This window comes from Pleurodeles waltl, chromosome 9, assembly GCF_031143425.1.
Source record: "Pleurodeles waltl isolate 20211129_DDA chromosome 9, aPleWal1.hap1.20221129, whole genome shotgun sequence".
NCBI lineage: Eukaryota > Metazoa > Chordata > Amphibia > Caudata > Salamandridae > Pleurodeles > Pleurodeles waltl.
This window is the reverse complement of record NC_090448.1, coordinates 645,552,732-645,572,498: the sequence shown is the minus strand read 5'-3', so window position 1 is coordinate 645,572,498 and position 19,767 is coordinate 645,552,732. Positions and strand designations below refer to the sequence as shown.

At 44.7% G+C, this 19,767-nt stretch overlaps 1 protein-coding gene across 2 annotated transcripts in view; it reads left to right on the top strand.

Moving 5' to 3' along the window:
- LOC138259801 (mucin-3A-like) overlaps positions 1–19,767 on the top strand; it is a 397,229-nt gene that overhangs the window by 126,613 nt on the left and 250,849 nt on the right. For both annotated transcript variants that reach the window (XM_069207692.1, XM_069207693.1), the window contains one exon: positions 6,725–6,783. In XM_069207692.1, coding sequence (XP_069063793.1) covers positions 6,725–6,783 — 59 coding nt within the window. The remainder of the gene's footprint in view (positions 1–6,724; positions 6,784–19,767) is intronic.

Here is a 19,767-nt window from a genome sequence, read left to right as displayed (position 1 = left end):
CAAACATGTTTCATGTGTGGTTCATAGAACCTTTTAAATAATAATGCAACATGCCCTGCTGTTGGTAAATGATGTAATGGGTGTAAAAAATGGGACATTTTGAGTCAATTTGTTGAGCTCAGGCAAATGTGAAGATAAATAGTGTGCAAGTGAGGGGGTACATTAATGATTTTTCTAATGTTGTTCTAACTCTTGAAGCTGATGAATGTAAACTTGTTGGCAAGAAGATTAAAAAGTGAGCTAATGGTCATGGCTGATTCGGGGTGCCCATAACAGCTTTGGCTGATACTACCTTTTACAAATATTGGCCAGAAATGTTTTCTGTGAAAAAAACGGATATCAATCTTAAAGATTTGGGGGGCAAAGATAATGAAATGGTGGGTTATTTTGCTGTGGGTTATTTTGTTGGTCTTCTGGAATGCTTAGGTCAAACAATTCACACAAAAATATGTTGTTGTGAAAGGCAGAGATAGTTTTGGATGAAATGATTTGGCAAGGTTAGGCACACTTTTGAGGCCAGGACATAAACATCACATTGTCCTGTATGGGATGCCAAATTTGACTTTTGGATATTTGCCAGAATGGTGTGTTTCAGGTTATGGAGAGAAAATTACCTGATGTGTTCAGTGATGAGGTAGGCATTATGCAATGATTTGAGCACTGTATTAAATTGGAAACATATACTGTGCCTATCGTTCACAAGGTGTATCCTATAACAATTATTGTGTGCATGGATCTTAAGTCTTCACATGATAATATGTGAGTGGAAGGGATTATTCAGAATTCCAATTTGTCCAAATGGGTTTCTACTATAGTTCTGGCAAAGAAAACAATGGGGCTTTACATTTATGTGTGGAGTTGCATCACACTACCAGAACATTCTGATTGATTGCCATCCACTCCCTCATATTCAAGAAACGATTGCAAACATCGGTGATTCTAAATTTGTTTCCATCACTGACCAATATTCAGCATACCATCAAATTCCGCGACGTTAAGATTCACAGGATCTCTCGACTTTTGTTACACTGGCTCCCATTTTAGGTAAAGAACATATTCTAACAGACCCTGAATATTTTGTTTGGGGAGATGGAAAACGTGCAAACTTTTTTTGATGATATTCTTGTATTCACAAGGGACAGGGAGGAGCATTTGTTGGTACTGGAGAAGATCTTGAGTGATCGAGAACAGTAAAACCTGAGAAATGTAAACTAATAGTCCAGTAGATAGATTATTTATTATAATTTTATGATTTGGAGGCTATACAAAAAGCTCCTCTGCATCAGACAAAGATGCCTTGCTTTCTTTCCTAGGGCTCTGTAAATACTATGCATGTTTTGTTTCAGGATGTGTTAATAGTGCAATTTTTGAGGTCCCTACTCAAATATGGTGCAAGGTTATTGGTGCAGTGTTTGGTCAAATTGTGGGTGGTAAAGAGATGCTGTCTCTTTTGCATCTAGGACTTTACTTGATGCTGAATTAAAATATAGTACTATCTAAAGGGAGGCCTTAGCCAGTGTGTGGGCTGTTCAGGAATGTAAGAGCTGTAAATGGGGCAATTCATTTGGGGCCTATACAGCCTTTGCTCTATCTTTTTGGTGAAATGGGTTGAGGAAAGTGTCTGCTCATCTTGTTAGACTTTTGTCAAAATTGCAAGAGTATGACTTGCAAGTTGATTACCTCTAAGGGGGACACATTTACGTGCTGACTGTCTACCATGCTTTCCTTTGCCTAAAAATGGGTCTGGCGATCTCTTGAATGATGAGTTTGAGTGTGTGGTGGGTGCTCTGGATGCTGTTTCAATTTCTAAAGGTGCTATATTTGGAGTCTGAGTGTGTGACAGCATCCTTGAGAGAGGAAATGTTGTAGAAAGTGTTAAGATTGATTGTTGAAGGTTGGTCTCTTTCAAAGACAGTTTTTGGTCATTTGAGAAGTTTTGCTCAGGTTTCTGCTGAGTTGACTTGTGAAAATGATGTATGTTTAAGAAATGGGTGCTTTTTGCCACCTTGGGGTTTGCATGGGCAAATTGTAGAAATGGCTTACAAGGGACAGTTGGGGATTTCTGGTACTATTAAAAAACTTGGGCAGTTCTTATTGATGGCCTTCACTGGAAGACCAAGTTCAGGTTTATGTCAATGATTGTCCACAATGTGTTGTGTCAGACATACACTGGAAGACTTTTGAAAATCCTTAGCATTCGGTTCCTTTACTCGAGGGTCCTTGGGACAAAGTTTCCTTGGATTTTCCAGGGCTATTCCAGATTTTATAGTCTGAATCTAAATATCTCATTGTAATTATAGGCTAATATTCATAAATGGATTTACTATTCTTTTGTGGATTTGCCAAGTACCAAAGGTTCATTTAAGTTTCTTACTGGAATTTTCCAGCTGGAGGGAGCACCCGGATAGCTTGTCACATATAATGGCAAACAGCTCATCTCCAAGGAGAGAAATGAATTTCCAGCTATACTTGATGTGAAACATCTTTGAGTTGCCCTTTATAGTCCAGAAGCACATGATTTAGTGGAAAAGACCCATTGTTTTGTTAAAGTGGGTGTACAGCCATTGGTTTAGCTGGTTTGGATGTAAAAGAATTCTTGAATGTAAAACTGTGTGCTTATAATATTTATCCACATTCTGCCACAGTTGGGTCCCAATTCTTTCGCTTAAGGGGGAGGACTCCTAAGTCTGGAATGGTCTCTGATTGGTTGGGATCCAGTGTAACAGAAAATAAGAAAGGGGAGAAGGGACATGAAGATAGGTACAAAGTTCAAAAGAAACAAAAACATTTTGATAATAACAGAAATGCCAAAGGGGCAGACCTTTTTGCTTCTGAATGAGTTTTGATTAAGAAACATTTTAACATAAGAAAAGGTGATTCCAAATTTACTAAGCCAACGAAAAATCTAAGGGGCATATTTATACTCTGTTTGCACTGAATTAGCATCATTTTCTTTTACTCTAATTTGGTACAAAACTAACTCCATATTTATACTTTGGCGCTAGACCCATCTAGCGCCACATTTATGGAGTTAAAGTCATTGTTTGGAAGTGGAAACCTACCTTGCCTTAATGAGATGCAAGGTAGGCGTTCCCGTGCAAAAAATTACTCTATGGCCTTAACACCATATTTATACTCTGTGCAAAAATGGTGCACGGGAGATGGAGGAGGGGGTCAAAAAATGGGGCAAAGCTAGCTTTGCCCCATTTATTAACGCCTGGGTCAGGGCAGGCTTTAGGGGACCTGTGGGCCTATTTCCATGGTGGAATATCATGGAATAAGCCCACAGGTGCCCTCCCCAGGCCCCAGGGACACCCACACCAGAGGGATTGCAGAGGAGGGGGGACCCCATTCCCAGGTAAGTAAAGGTAAGTACAGGTAAGTTTTTTTTTTAAGTGCCATTGGGGGCCCTGAAATGGGCCCCCTACATGGCACTGGGTGCAATGGCCATGCCCCAGGGACCCTCGTCCCTGTGCTGGCCACTGGGGTGGTGAGCATGACTCCTGTCTTTTCTAAGACAGAAGTCATTTGGTATGGATGGTTTTGCATCAGAAAATAACTCTAAGCAGGTTAGAGTCATTTTTTTATTTTATTTTTTACTTTAACCTGCCTAATGTCATTTTTCGTGCAAAACCTCCTTCTTCCATACCGCCAGCCCGACCCGACTAGCGTCAATTATTTTTTTACGCTAGCCTACCCTTTGCACCGGCTTGCACCATTCCATAAATATGGTGCCCGGCTGGTTCACAGAAATGGTGCAAGCCAGTGCTAAACTTTTGGGTGCAAAACTGCGTTAGTGCAGTTTTGCAACAAAAAGTATAAATCAGGGCCTAAAAGTGCTTCTGTTTTGTTATACCAAAAAGATTGGTGTAATAAGAAATATCTTGTTCACATTACTCAAAAAACAAGTTGTAACTAATGAATGTACTCCGATTTCTGAGCTTTCTGAAGATGATGTGGAGGATGGTCTTTTTGATGATTATGATACCATGTTGCCTTATGAAGTGAATGATGATGTTGTGCCTGCCCAAGATATTCAAGTGTCCTCTTCACCTACTGCCTTGATTCCCTGGGGCACACCTAGGCAGGATGTAGTTGGTGTACAATTATCTGCGTCCAGGGTTGACCCTGTTTGTTCCTCAGGGGCAAATGGGAGGTCAGCACAGTATGACTGATAAGGATTCTAGATCTGTTCCTTTGGGTGGTAATGATATGCAAAGATATGTTTCTTCTAGGGGTGATGAGGTGCATGGGCTTCGGACTTGTGTATGCCATGAAATGAAATTACCTGTCACCTGTTACCAATGCAGAGTATTCTGATGAAAACATTTCATATCCCAGTCAATCTCAATTGTGCTCGGCAATTTTCTAATAATTAGCTAATATACATTCTCCTTGCTGCAGAGTCTTCTCTTCACTTCTCTCCCTGATAACACCACTGCTCTTTTCTTTCTTTCTTTCTTTCTCCTGCTCTCCCCTCATCTGCCAGGAGCTCTTCCCTCACCACAGAGCATCTTCCTCTGCCAACAGAAGCTATCCTCTCTCACCCGGAGTTCTGGCAGTTCCTCCTCTCCATCTTGTCACCTGATCCCCTTGACTGCCAGGGGCTCTTCTCTCTGTTCTTGGAAGTCTGCCAACCCCACTTGCTGCCAGGGTAGCCCCTCAGTGGCCTGGAGCTCTTGTCCATCATCTTCATCTTCCTCTTTCCCAACTTTGCTCCCTTACTAATCTCCTTAAAACTGCATGCATCAGGTTAACACATAAACATTTTTCACTTTATTCATCTCTGCATGATGTCAGTATGCACATAATACTTTCCATACTCACCCTTATTTTCATGGGGTGTTAGAAAAAGCGCCTGCACTGCTTACCAACAGTGAGCTAAATCACTCATCTGTTGAAATGGTTTTGAATTTACAATGCAAGTAGGTCTGCTTTTAATTCAGTATCAAAGGCAGGCATTACGTCTGCTTCCATGTAATGCGCAAAAAGTGGCACAAACCTAAAATAAAGCACACATTGTTCTGAAGGTACTTTTTGGGGAGGAATATGCAGTGAAACCTGAACATGGTCTACAGACAAACAGAGCTATTAACAGACCTGATGGAAGATGCAAACATGATTATGACAGGAAAGCCAGCAGAGTGCCCAACTTCCAAAATGTTGGTCCAATAGATCTGGTGCTGTTTTTTGTAGAGAATGTTGCAGTAGTCCATGTGGCAAAGAGTATGGACGAAAATTGCAGCTGGTACCAGGTGTATTAATGCCTATGTTCTGGTGTGTCACAACTGGTCAATTGAAAATGCCACATTGAGGATCTGGAGGAGCAGTGACTGTTTTTGAAGATGAGGGTATATTCATCCTGAACAACACTTTTCACAAACTCCTTAATTGGTACTGTGCCAGACTTTTTCCACCCTCTCCTGGTTGATGTTTCCCAACAATTGCCCTTTTCCAGATGACTCTACATAGCTCTACCCTTCATCACAGGTCTGCACACCCACCTTATTTTTCCCATCATAGTGCTTCATCTTTCTCATCTATTCACACGCTTCTCATCTCAGTTCCTTTCCACTCTCCCTTGTGAGACCTACTATGGATCTGGCTTCTTTGTTTCCCCATTTCATAGCCCACCTGAGACTGCTTACTCTGTTACTGCCCATTCTCAATCCCCATTCCGATCAGTCTGACATTGGATGCAGCCTGTGACAGAACGTGTAAGGTGTGGCTTTTAACATAGTCCAACCTCTGGCCACATCAAAACAACCTAATATTGTCATAAATGTGGTAAGGTAAAATATTGCTCCAGACAGAACACATGTCCGAGGTCACACACAATAGGCCATTGGCCCTTCTATTGGTTAATAGTAGGCGGTTGCCTTCTTGAAATATTGAAACAGGGACAGGAGCTAGCAAAATTAATATGGCTCCACTTCTTAGTAGAACGCTGTTTACATATTTTTCTTCGGCACTTGGAACAACACTGCTTTCAAAAGATAATTGGCTGGGTTTAAGTGAGAGCACTTAGGACGTTTATCAAACATGCCTACTATAATGGTTTTAATGTCTTTATAGTTTTATATGTTTACATACAACACCTTTTATTGTTACATTGTGTCCTCTCGCACACCGATTCTTTGGCGGTGGGACTGCAGTTTGGATGTTATGATAAGGGAGGGTTCTGTTGTGTCAGACTGATTTCTTGGTAAACTTTGATAAACACCTTAAAGTAAATTACAATGATTAAGCTCTATGATCTTGGAGTTGAGCTAAATACCAATTTTTATGTTTTATCGAAATACTGTGTTCAAGTAGAAGGCCTGGGAATCGGTTCCTTCTTTAAAAGTGCCCCGCTCCTGATTTCGATATTTTTAGTTTTCTGTTCCATTTTCAATTCTTCAAGTTACAAATGTTGCACATCGTTTTATTTTAGATTTCTAAGCATTTTAGAAAGTGCTACTGCCTTTTTTTCATCAAGTAAATGTATTCTTTGGTTATTTTTACAATGGTCGTAGTCCTCCTAAGGCCACAATAACATTAACCAAAAAGAAAGAAAACTTGAACGTAGCTTTTGTAAGAGTACACTGAATGAATATAGCAAAACTATACCGACAAATGCATCACAGTTTGCAGGACAAGACTAATACAAGATTTTTTAATGTAGTTCTGAACTGTGAACCACTGACAAACATGACAACTGATTTCCATTATTACTGCATTCCAGATGTTAGAAGTATATAAGAATGTGACAGTTTTCAAGGACATTGATATCAACGATATCAGGTAAGTGCAGCATTACGCTTTGATTTTTGTTCATTGGAGTTTATGTATTTCACTCAGATAGGAACATCACTACTAACAGCATCAGTCCCACTTGTGGGGTAATAACTTCATTGGGCACAAACACTGTATGCGCCGGATATCGGTATTCCAAATTGTGTGGTGAGTTTTCATCCAAGGGTTTGTCCGATGCACATTTCGCTAGGTGACAATTGCTGAAATCTGCAGGTGGAAATAGGTTAGACTGAAGGATAATAGGCTGAGATAATTTTACGTCACAGTATTTTGACGGAAATGTGAAGCCTAGGGAGCCGGAATATGAAAGTGTAGAACTGCAAGAAACACTGTGATTAATTGTATCAAACCCTCTGCTACGGTGCCGAACTTCATGCAAAGCCAATCTTGGTCTGGACAATGCCATCACTTTTTGGTGTATTGTAATGCGTTTGATTTCCAAAAGGGCTTCTGGATGATGATTTAACAGGGTTAATAACTGCTGCCAAATATTTGAATGTGAAAGCAAGGTTTTCAGTTTTATAGGGGACAGCCTGAAAATATGTGTTTGAAGATAACCAGGATTTGTAATTAATCTGCCAACTCACCAGCAACCACTACTCTATTTTGGTGCAGGGACACCAAGAATAAGGAAAAGTTACATACCTGTAGTTCTAGTTCTGCATCCTATTTATCTTCATTGAAGTAATACATGTTGAATAATTCCTCACAGCCTTCGACCAAAGAACACCTTCTTTAACATATTGAAATCTTAAGGAAAATGCAATTGAAAAATATCCATCACAAAAATTGTTAAATATATATACACATATATACACATTCATTTTAAAAACCAAAGGTTATAGGGATGTTACATTTAACTGCTCACAAAACCAAAGAAATTTTGCAGTTATACTTATCTAAAGTAAGTATAACTCGAACCCTAACGTAACTAAATTATAACTTGTGCCCCTGCCATGCACAGTTTTCTCATCAGTAATTTTACTGCAAATGTTACAGTGATATTATCAATGAGGTCATAGACGATGTCATGAGTGATGTAATTTCTGGGTTAATAAGCAGTGCATGGCGAGGGCACAAGATACCTTAACCAGTCATCTTTCCTTATATGTGGTACATATGGTGGAGAGATGGCATTCTGAACTTTTCTTTTTGATGTATTTGTGGATGAATCTGAGATCCAGAATTGCCTGAAACTACTTAGAAAGACTTTTATTTGGACAAGAAAATACCTTCAGTAACTGCTCTTGTTGACCTGGTTTGAGGGAACCATCTCTATTGCTCTCTTTTGTAGGAGAGCAGACACCTCTTGTTGTAGATTGGTGAGACAAGCCATTGATACAGTCTGTAGTTGAATAGGTGGGGGTGTGTGTTTGAATCAGAGGGCATATCCATTTTGTTGGAAGTTAATCACCTATCTGTCTGAGGTTTTCTACTCTTCCAGGCAAAAAATCACAGCTTCCCCCACAGGAGTGAGAAATTGAGAAGGCTGTGTCTGAATTTCAGTGTTTAGTGTTTGATGAGTTCCTGCCTTTGGGCTAGGAAGACTTAGTTGGAGTGGACCTTCCTTTTTGGAAACTCTTTTGGTATGTTCTTTGTGATTGTGTCTGTTGCTGTGAAGATTTAAAAGGCCACTTATGGGGCTTAAACCCTATAGTAGTAGTAACATCTATCTCTGGGTTTGTACTGTTGTCTGCACTTTTTCTTCTGTTCCTCAATACCTACATCTTTTATTATTTATGCCTCACTTATGTATCCTGAGCATTTCCTCCTCAGTAAGTTGTCCAAATAGTGACTCACCTGAAAAGGGTAAGTTTGCTATTTTCAGCTGGGCATCAGGTTTTAAAGAAGGAACGTGCAGCTAGGAAGATCCTCTTAGGGAAATGCCATGGCAGAATGAAGTTACAGATAGTTTGACAGAGTCAACTGCTGCACTAATAGATTGGTTTGAAATGAGTGAAACCTCTTTAACAATTTTGTAGAATCTTGCAGTCTGTGCGATGGTAGATCATACATTAAATATATATTTCTATCCTAAATCTCTCTGTGATATTTGCCTAGTAGGGGAACTGCTTTGGCATTCCTTAGGTGTCCGGTGGAACCATAGATTTGTCGCAGGGAGTCTGCTTTTTCAGGACTGTGCCTTGAGACAATAGAACGTCACAATGCAGGGGCTGAGCCATTCTGCCAAATCAGTACTGTAACACCAAAATATATGACTAGCTCACAGTGCCTTACTTACCCTGCTAACCTTATAGAGTGACAAGTAATTGTGGCAACCCAAAAGTCACAACACTCTAGCCCCCTCTCACAGGGAACAGTGGAAAACAGGTCAGTCCTTTTCAGAGATTATGTCAGTCATGCATATACTTAGCAACAGTAAAAAAGGCGCAATGAAAGTGAACAAGATAATTATTTCAACTAACATAGTCTATTATGAAGCAAATTAGATGTGATTACAATACTGGAAATAATTATGAAAATCAGAATAGCAGTTAGAAAACTGTATAACACAAATAGCGCCACCATAATGTAAATCCAATGGCCTGACCTTACTCTGTAGTTGAATGTGCAGGAAGGCTCATTATTTATGATTTATGGGAGTGGAGAACTTCATACCTCTGTTTGTATAGTCACGTGGTCCTCATAGGGAAGTGTAAACCCAGTTCAGAGAGGTTGCATGCCGTGCAGGGCATCTGTTCCCCAGATGTATCAGCTCTGCTGGAATCCTCCTCTCTAAAAATTAACACTATGGGAACTAACTGATAATTTAAGCTTGATACAGTAAAAAGCTACTGTGTTATGTTTAGGAGCCTGGGAACGATTGCTGAATGGACAGAAAAACAAGCCTGGCACTTGTTGTGCCCACTGAGCAGTCAGAGAAGTACAGACAGAATCCCAGGAAAATGGCCGCACAGCAAGTGAAATTACAGTGTGTTTCAAAACAATGGCACAAACAAAAAAATGTGCAATGTAAGGCAACGATATTGTGATTTCTAGAGTGGCAAAACTATAGTGAGTCCATGCACAGGCCTCATGACACTCCCCCTCATGGATGAGACAGAAATCTAATACACAAATGAAATAAAATATTCATTTATAACCCAAGCAAACTCAACACAATAATAAAAGCATAATCTAAAAAATTATAAAAAACTATTTGCAAAGGGCTGATGAGAATTTTTAATAACTGGCCAAATTAGTTGGGGTTGGAGGCACTGAAGATCTCTTCCACCAAGTCAATGGCTAGTGAATCCAGGAGAAATTCCATCCCCACAGACAATTGCTGACCAGCCTCATTCAGAAGATCAAGAGAACAAATATGATCCTCATTATCTGCCGATTCTGAGGAAACGGACGGTTGTGCTGCCTCTGTGTTATGTAAATCTGAGGTGAGTAATCCTGGTGGTGATGCACATGTCTCCCTAGTGGGAAAAAAACTCATACCAAGCATCTTGAAGTAAGCACAAGGTATTTGGACAACTTCAGAAAAAGGTCCTTATTGGACCAACCAGCCGTTTGATGCCCATAGGAACAGGAGGTTGCAGAGCAAGGACGATATCAGGTGCCCATTCAAAGGGACATGACAGGCAGTGGAACACAGGTTGAACACAGGTAAACCAGGCCGGGCGGAATGACAGTGACCCGTCAAAGTCTATTTCATGGAGTAACGGGGCTCCAAGCCACTGGATCATGTAGCACTGTTGGATTGTTGGCAGGTCAAGCATTAGCGGGCTTTGGGGTGGAACATCCATTGCAGAGTAATGAAAATAGGACCAAAATGCTGCAGATGAGGAATAACACAGAGGGAATGCCTCCAAATATTTTGGAAAATAATGATTGAATAAAAGCCGGTAGCATTGGAAGCATTAAAGATGTGTTTTAGTAATTCACCAAAATGTAATGGGAGGTTTGTAGATAAGAGTGACTGTAATTTGCTAGACATCCTTGCGACGTGAAGTTCAAAGATTTCTCTAGCCAAAGTTAACGCTTCCTCTTTTTGAAACAATAAGGCTTTGAATCTGCTTAGCTTATTGAAATCTGCCTTCAAAGTTTAAATGGAAAGCTATAACGAACCAGCAAGAACCACAAGTGTGGGAGGGAAAAGGGCGTAATTACAACATTTCACTAGTTGGGAAACTGAAACAATATAAGGAATCTCAGCTTTCATTCTGCAACAGTCCTGATCATTTAAAACTAAATAACTGCCATTAGAAAGAACAATAAGAGGGGACAAATTTGCAGGAACTGGAATTCCTTTTTTAAAAAATAGGCCAAATTTGGAACAGATGCATTACAGGAGCCGTGAATGGTAACATGTTTTCACACAAGTGAGTGGCCAACAGAGGAGTAACACTCCTTTCCAGTAAGGTATACATTCCGGCCCAGCCATTTACAATCATATTCGAAGGGGAGCCTCCATAACTCATGGATAAATCTCCCTCCTAGGGCCTCATACATTCCCACGGGGAAATGTTTCATGCAAGAAGTAAACTTGAATGTTGAAATAGGGAGGGATATCACTCCATCTATAGGCCAAAAGGCGGATTATGTTTCTGTAATGGTAAAAGGTAGCTTTTCTAACTTCTCGATATGAAACATGTATGTAGTGTCTTTTTGAGCCATAAGTCGATTTTGCGGGTCGGATTAAATGGCAGAAATAGGTGACTCGAATTAGAGTGTTGCAAGGTATGTTACAACTTTAAGGACCTGTCGTGTTCAGCTAAATTGCATAATTTATCTAAGTTGACTTTGCTCATAGTACAATACAAACATATCATTTTGCTAATATTAATGACAGATGACACAACATTATTCAGGCTGTAAATTTGAGAAGACAATGGCCCTCATTATGACATTGGCGGTAAATCCCGCTGACTGCCGCAGTGACGGCCGCCAACATACCGTCAATGAGGCGAACATCTGTTCACCATATCATGACACACACACACACCAGACCGACAGAATACTGCCACAAACACATACCCGCCAGACCAAAGGTCAGTGTTAAAGTGTTGATATGAACATCCATACCGTTACGTTGACAAAACAATGCCCAGCACATTATGACCTGCGAATCACCATGGCAGACATTCAACGCGGTAAACCATTGGCGGAACACACCGGAACAGTTTCAATGGCCACCCAAATACAAACCAACACAACATTGGCCAATACCTAAAACACACACCCGACACTGATACACACATCACACCCACCCACCCACAGCACTATAATACACACACCCACATTACCCACAACCCTTTACGAACACCAAAGATTGCCACGAGACAGACACAAATATCACAGAGACAAATACACACACACACCACAATCACCCATTCATCCATCATGCACCCCACATTCCACACCCCACCACATCAGTCCACACTCTCTGCACAACACACACGACACAATACCCATGTCCCCACTAAGGCACCCCTGTTTCACTGAGGAGGAGTTGCAGGTCATGGTGGAGGAAATAGTCAGGGTAGAGCCACAGCTGTTTGGAGCACAGGTACAGCAGATATCAATTGCCAGGAAGATGGAGCTATGGCGGAGGATTGTGGACACGGTGAATGCCGTGGGACAGCATTCAAGAACAATATCTGGAAGAAGTGGAACGACCTACGGAGGAAGGTACATTCCATGGCAGCAAGGCACTAGCTCGCCATCCAGAGGACTGGCAATGGACCCCCACCTCCTTCCCACAGCTCACAGCATGGGAGGAGCAAGTCTTGGCAATACTGCATCCTGAGGGACTCGCTGGAGTAGCCGGAGGACTGGACACTGGTGAGTCAATACTTACTACTCATCACCCCCATACCTGCATGCCATCTCACCCCCTTACCCTGACTCCCATCACGCCACTCCATCCCACACAGTGCACCTACACATGTGACCAACCCCAATGCCAAGCCCTGCATGCCATACCAATGCATGGACAGCCCTCCCAGCCCTGCATGTACACCCACCACCAAAGCATGCACAGCATGGAGTACTAACAATCACACAATACCTCACCATACACAAACAAAGGTGGCTGGGCAACAGAAATGATAGAGGGGAAGCTAGGGATGTACAATATGTCACTGACATGAAGCATAATACATCACTTACATCCACCACAGGTGCCCCAGCCAATCCCAGTGCCACGACTATCCAGTCCCCCAATAGAAGATGCCCCCAGTGATGACAGTAACTCTGGACTTCTGAATCTGGATGAACTTCCTGGCCCATCAGGGACCACTGGTTAGTCGGATACCCCACCCCACTCCTAGTCCACCACAGTGCCTCTACCCTCAGCTTCCAACTCCACAGCACCCACCCAACGTCCCTGCACCTCTGTCCCCAGGACACATCAATCAGCAGTGTGCCCCCTGTAGAGGGACCCCAGTCCACACCTCTCACCCAAGACAATCAGGGTCCTGGGGTCAGTGGCAGTGGGCACACCATTCACAGGACACAGGCACAGCGGGCCAGGGCCACTCAGATGACAGCTGTGCATCAGGGGAGGACAGGCCCAGGAAACCGACTCTTCAGGAGGCGCTCACTAATGTACTGGGGGCTAACCAACAGTCCCAGGACAAGATGGGCCAGATCATTATCAACATGCAGGAGAACAAGCGGCTGCAGGAGGTACACCATCAGGAGATCAGGGAAGATTTGCAGGCCCTCAACACCACCATGGTCTCCATAGCAGGGGTGCTGGCTGATATGGCCAACATCATGAGGGAATGGACAGCACACCAGCGGGCTCCTACCACTAGCCAGTCTACTGACCACCCCTGCACATCTACTGCAACTAGTGGACAGGAGGCCCTGCCACAGGACCTACAGGCCACCAGCACCCCTCCCCCTGCAGAAGGTGAACCACCATGCAAACGTTCCCTGCGACCCAGACAGAAGGCAGAGACACTTGCCAAGACCAAGACCGCCACCAGGAGATGAGACCCTCCTGAATGTCACCCTTGTGTTCCACTTTGTCACCTTGTCCACTCTGAACTGCCTTTGCTCTCCTTCCTATGGCCCCTTGGACACTGGACCTCTGCTACAAACAGACTGGAACAATACCCTGGACTTACCTCTACCATCACCCCATTCCATTGCAATATTCCATCTATTAATTGCACTAAAATAAACACCCTTGAACACAACTTGAGTGATAGTGTTTTATGTGATGAAAATGTACTATTATGGAAACAGGCACATCTTGTGCACATGATCTGAACACTGTGATAGCATACAAATAATGACCTGTAGTTGACTGTAGTCATCACATCAGTACATGGTTGTCATAACACCACCATCTGCAAAATGAGAAGGAATAGGTGACAGTAACTTGAGATGCAAAGTAAGAGAATGCCACCCTGCTAAAGCCACAATAAAAACATCAATAGTCAGAGGAATGGTCTGTTCCACTGTCTCACCTATGAGTCATTGTAAGTATTAGGCATAACTGATGTGCTGTTGTCCACATCCTCATCCTCTGCCTCCTCATCCTCACTGTCCTCAGGGTCCACTGCTGCCACAGCGGCATTTCCAATCACCTCCTCCTGCAGATAAGGCACATGTCGTCTGAGGGCCAGGTTGTGCAACATGCAGAATGCTACTACTATCTGGCAGACCTTCCCCGGTGAGTAGCACAGGGATCCACCTGTCCGACGGAGGCCTCTGAACCTGGCCCTCAGGAGGCCAAAGGTACATTGGATGACCTGCCTGGTTCACCCATGTGCATCATTATACTGATTCTCAGCCCCTGTTGTGGCATTCCTCACAGGGATTAGGAGCCTCAATAGGTTTGGGTAGCCAGAGTCCCCTGCAAGTATTGAGGGACAAACATTAGCCTTTCACAATGGTATGGGGATAACTCCTGAAGGCATACACTGAACCAGGATATTTGGCTGTGACGTGGGAGATGTACTGGTCGGCCAGGCACACCATTTGCACATTGAGTGAGTGAAAACTCTTCCGATTCCTGAGCACCTGTTCATTGTGGTGGGTGGGCAAATGCACTATGTGTTCCGTCAATCGCCCCAATAATGTTGGGTACATGTACCATTGCATAGAATCCTGCCTTCACAGTGGCCAAACCTAAATGGGGGAAAACAATGTAGCTGCACGTGTTTGAGCAAGGCCAGCACTATTGAGAACATTGGCTGTGACATACCTGCTGCCAAGCCCACTGTCACTTGGAAAGAACCAGTTTCCAGGAAATGGAGCACTGATAGAACTCCCAGTGGGATGACGGATAGCTGATATCAGTTCAGGCTCCAATTGAGCACACAGCTCTATGATAGTGGCTCTGTCCAGTCTATAGGGGAGTATTATGTGCCTCTTCTCCAGTGTAGCCAAGTCCACAAAGGGTCTGTACATGGGGTCTTGTCTCCTCCTCCTATTCATCCTCAGTTGTAGGTATCTAAGGGACACAAGAGTAAGAAGGGTGTCACAATTTGTTCAATGGAAACACCACCCCAGTGTACATAGACATTAATGTGATGGGACAATGGGAATGGCAATGTATGTGCAATTTATAGCAATTTTGCAGTTTTCGATTTTCTGAATGTTGTCCACCACCATAAAATGGCGACCGCCTGTCCTGTATGTAGGGACAGGAGGAAGTGAGGTAACTCAGCCAGCGTTGGGCGTCATGGCAGAAGGCGGTCTTGCACCGCTGTGATATTCCTCATTGGCTAATATCGGGCTCTATGGTTTACAGTGGCCAATGGGGATCATCGGCAGTGGTGACGGTGTATACTGCCGTGGACGTGACCGCCATTTTCTGTCTACAGCCTCACTCGATTCCTGACTTTCCATAGGACTACACCTACACTACGTGTTCTGCTATGACCTGTGTCTGGATCCTTCCATGGCCCGTGTGACTGGGGAAAGGGCCCCTGCCTTCACTTCGGAGGAGATGGAGCAGTTGGTGGATGGGGTCCTACCCCAGTATGGACTTCTAGACCAACAGGTGAGTACACCTTGGGCACAATGCATGTGACAAGGTTGCATGGAGGTGTGTGTGCAAGCAACGTGTCATTTGTGGTGGTGGTCTGTCTGGTGGTAGTGTACATGGTGTGTGCCGGGTGATGTGTGTGCCAATTGAGATGGAAATGGGATTTGTGGGCCATATGTGTGACAGGCTGGATTGTATGTGTAATGGTCAGCGCCCATCAGAGAAAGGGATTTTGGCATGCCATCGCCAAGGATGTGCGGACCCTGGGGGTCTACAGCAGGCAGAGCACCCATTATAGGAAAGGGTTGAAGGACCTGAGACACTGGGCCTGGAAGACCGCGGCCACCCAGCTGGGGATGGCCTCACAATGAGGGCGGAATGCCTGTCGGGACCTGACCCTCCTGATGGCATGCATACTGGCGGTGGCCTACCCAGAGCTGGATGTGTGCTTGAGGGTATCACAGCAACCACAAGGGTGTGAGTTTAGTGAGCATAACAACAATTATTGGTAGGTGGCATGGGATCCTGGTGGTGGGTTTCAGTTAGTGGGTGCCCCTTAATGCCATGTCAGACATTGCAGCGTGATCCAGCTCAAGGGAAATGAGTGTATTGCAAAATCAGGTAACCTGGCTAGGTTGCATTCCTTACAGACAGGGCTTAGTGGGTCCCAGGATGGGTGCAGTTGGCGGCGGTTGGCTCTCATCTTGTTGTGGCACCTAGCCAATTGGATGCCATTGTGGTGCATAGTGCACAATCAGGATCCCTGTGTGTAATGGTAATGTGTAGGCCAGCTGTGGTGTTGGTGCTGTAATTGACCCAGTGCTCCCTTTCTCTCTCTCCCCTTTTCTCTTCTGTCATCCTGTCCATGTGTGCATTGGCGTCATCTGGTGGAAGAACAGGGTCAGGAGGCAGTGTTCGACGCCGAGGGGACCAGTGCAATGGAGGGCGAGGGGAGCACCCCTTGGAAGAGACAGGAAGTGACAAGACTGACTCTGATTCCTCCTCCGATGGAAGCTCCCTGGTGGTGGTGGACACCTCTGGGACAACCCCAGCTACATGTACAGCTGCCACCCCCATACCAGCACTTCCCTCCCAGTAGCCCCCCACCGAGTTTCCAGTGCCAGCTCACCTAGGAGGATGGGCATTTCCTTTGCCCCAGGCCCCTCAGGCCCTGCCCCAGTAAGCCCTGCTGCCCTCAGTGAGGAGGCTATTGACCTCCTGAGATCCATCTCTTTAGGGCAGTCAGCGATTGTGAATGCCATCCGGGGCTGGCATCCCAGATGCAGCAATGCAATGCATTCTTGGAGGTCCTCCACGGTGGATTGGTGGCCAAACAGAGGTCGTTTTAGGCTCTGGTCTCCTCCCTCATGACAGCCAGTGTCCCTGTTCCTACCGTCCCCCTCCAACTACCACTTCCCAGTCTCAGTCACTTCAACCCCAACCCATCCCATGCACAGATACAGACAAGCATGCACACAAAACATCACACCAGAGTGGCACAGACAATCACAGGCAGCACACTACAGGCAAACTACAGGCGACAGGCACAAATACAAACACCAGACAGTTGCACACACAACAACATCCACTGCCTCCACTGTCTCCCCCTCTTGCTCCTCCTCCTCCCTCACAGTCACATCTGCACTCCCTCCTGCATTCACTGCATCAACAGCCACCACCACAATCACCACACCAAGCAGCACACACACCTCACTTGCAGACACCTCCACAACATCCATCCATGCGTCCCCTGTGTCTTCTCCCACCCTGTCTGCCCCCCCAAGAGACACAAATGCACTCACTCAGACTCCAAACAGCCATCCACCTCACATCAGCACACTGCCCACGCACCTGCACCCAAGTCCAGCAAACGTACACTTCTAACAACCACTCCCTCAACCTCCACTCCCATCCTTCCTCACTCATCCTGCCCCACCGTCCCTAAGAAGCTTTTCCTTGCCCAACTTGACCTCTTCCCTACTCCTCCACCCTCGTCCGTCCCGTAAGAGAAGGATCCCAACGACCCAGCCCAGCACCTCAGCCAAGCAGTCTGCCACTGCTCATATCATGTCAACAGCTGCTGGCATAAAGGGACCCTTGAGTGTGACAGCTGCCACTTCTACTGTGGGCACAACTCTGCCTCAGAAAGGGTGAACTAGGGTGGTGAAACCCAAGGGACATGAGACGGGGACAGTGGAGGCACCTCCTAGTTGTGAAGGCAGAAAAGGGAAGGTTCCCACTCCACCACCAAAGAAAGGGAAGATTACCACACCACCACCCAAAAAAGGGAAGGATTCCACACCACCTGCCAAAAAATGGAAGGATCCTACACCACCTGCCAAAAAAGGGAAGATTCCCACTCCACCAACAAAGAGTGGCAAGAGCCCCCCTCCACCAGCAGTGGGCAAGGAGCCCTCACCTCTAGCTGAGGCAGGCAGGGTAACACCTCCACCAGCAGTGAGCAAGGAGCCCTCACCTCCAGCTGGGACACAGCAGCCCTAATCTCCAGCTGAGACACAGCAGCCCACACCTCCAGCTGAGACACAGCAGCCCTCACCTCCAGCAGAGGGCATGTAGGCCACCCTCCGGGAACTGTTGTACAAGGAGCCCCCTCCAGAACTAGAGGGCAAGTTCCCCACCTCAGAGACTGTGACCTTGCACTCCCCAGCAAAGAGACATGGGCATGGAGCCCCCTCCAGAACCAGTGGGCAAGTTCCCCACTTCAGCTGAGGTGTTCCTCACCCCTCTTCCCCCTGAGGTGCCTGCCCATTTCCAACATGATGCCCCTGCACAGTGATATTGCCAGTGAACAAGTTGGGCTGTGCCCTGTGGCCATGTGGGCCTGTTGTACTTCAGACTGGCCATTGGCCCTTTCTGAACATTTACTCAATTTTCTTTCTTCTGCATAGACAATATGGTGGCTGTTGGCATCAAATTACAATATCATTTGTACCTAAACAACGTTTACTAACACACACTGACTACATCCACGAACACAACCTGTCAAGCTCACTTTTCCTCCTACATGCTAGTATTACGCATTACGTCACTAAATACTGGGCCCCGAATAGCACAGAACCACCCACACACGCACTGGTACACTCCATATATACTATAGGCCAAGGAACACATATGGTCAAGTGGCTGTATAAAGGACTGAAAACGAATCTATCCCGTAATACAAGATTTAAATTCATTCAATATGCTATACTTCACAGAGCATATCTGACCCCACACAGACTACATATCTTATACCCAGAACTGCCCTCAACATGCCCTAGATGCAGGGAGGAGGAGGAGGGAATCACACACATGCTCTGGAACTGCCATGCCATCTCTGAATACTGGGAAAATATAACCAATTCCCTAAATACACTAGCAGGGAAGACTATATCCTGTAAAATGGAGACATGTATACAGGGAATGCTCCCGCGTCCCCCAAAAAAGAAAGTTCTCCCTAGATGGATAAACCTAGCACTCCTATTGGCTAAACGCCTACTGACCAGGAGATAGAAAGCCACGACAGCACCCACGGTGAGCCAATGGAGGGCGGAGGTAATAGAATGGGGTAAAGCAGAAGGAGTTGCCCTTAGAAGAGAAGAAAATGCTGGATGTAGGAAATACCCAATAGCCCAGGAAAGGGATGAATTAGAAAAGTTCACATCATTGGATAAAGGTGAACAGGGCGAGGATGCATCTCAATGACACCCATAAGATAATAATCACTAAGTACATAATAAAATAGACGAAACGCTCCCACCCCCCCAGAAATTTGTTGTTATATACATCAATAATGTATAATAATTGATAACAGTCTAGAATGCAGCGATAGAAAATATATCCTCAACATCAAGATGTCTAATTAGTGGTCAATAGTTGGTAGTTAAGAATAATGTTCGATGTAAAGAACACAAGGTGACATACTAACTTGAAAACGCCACCGCGTTAATGCACATAGTCCATCATATATGAGACACTGAACGAGAGAGTTTAAGGACAAAAGAGATGATATGTAA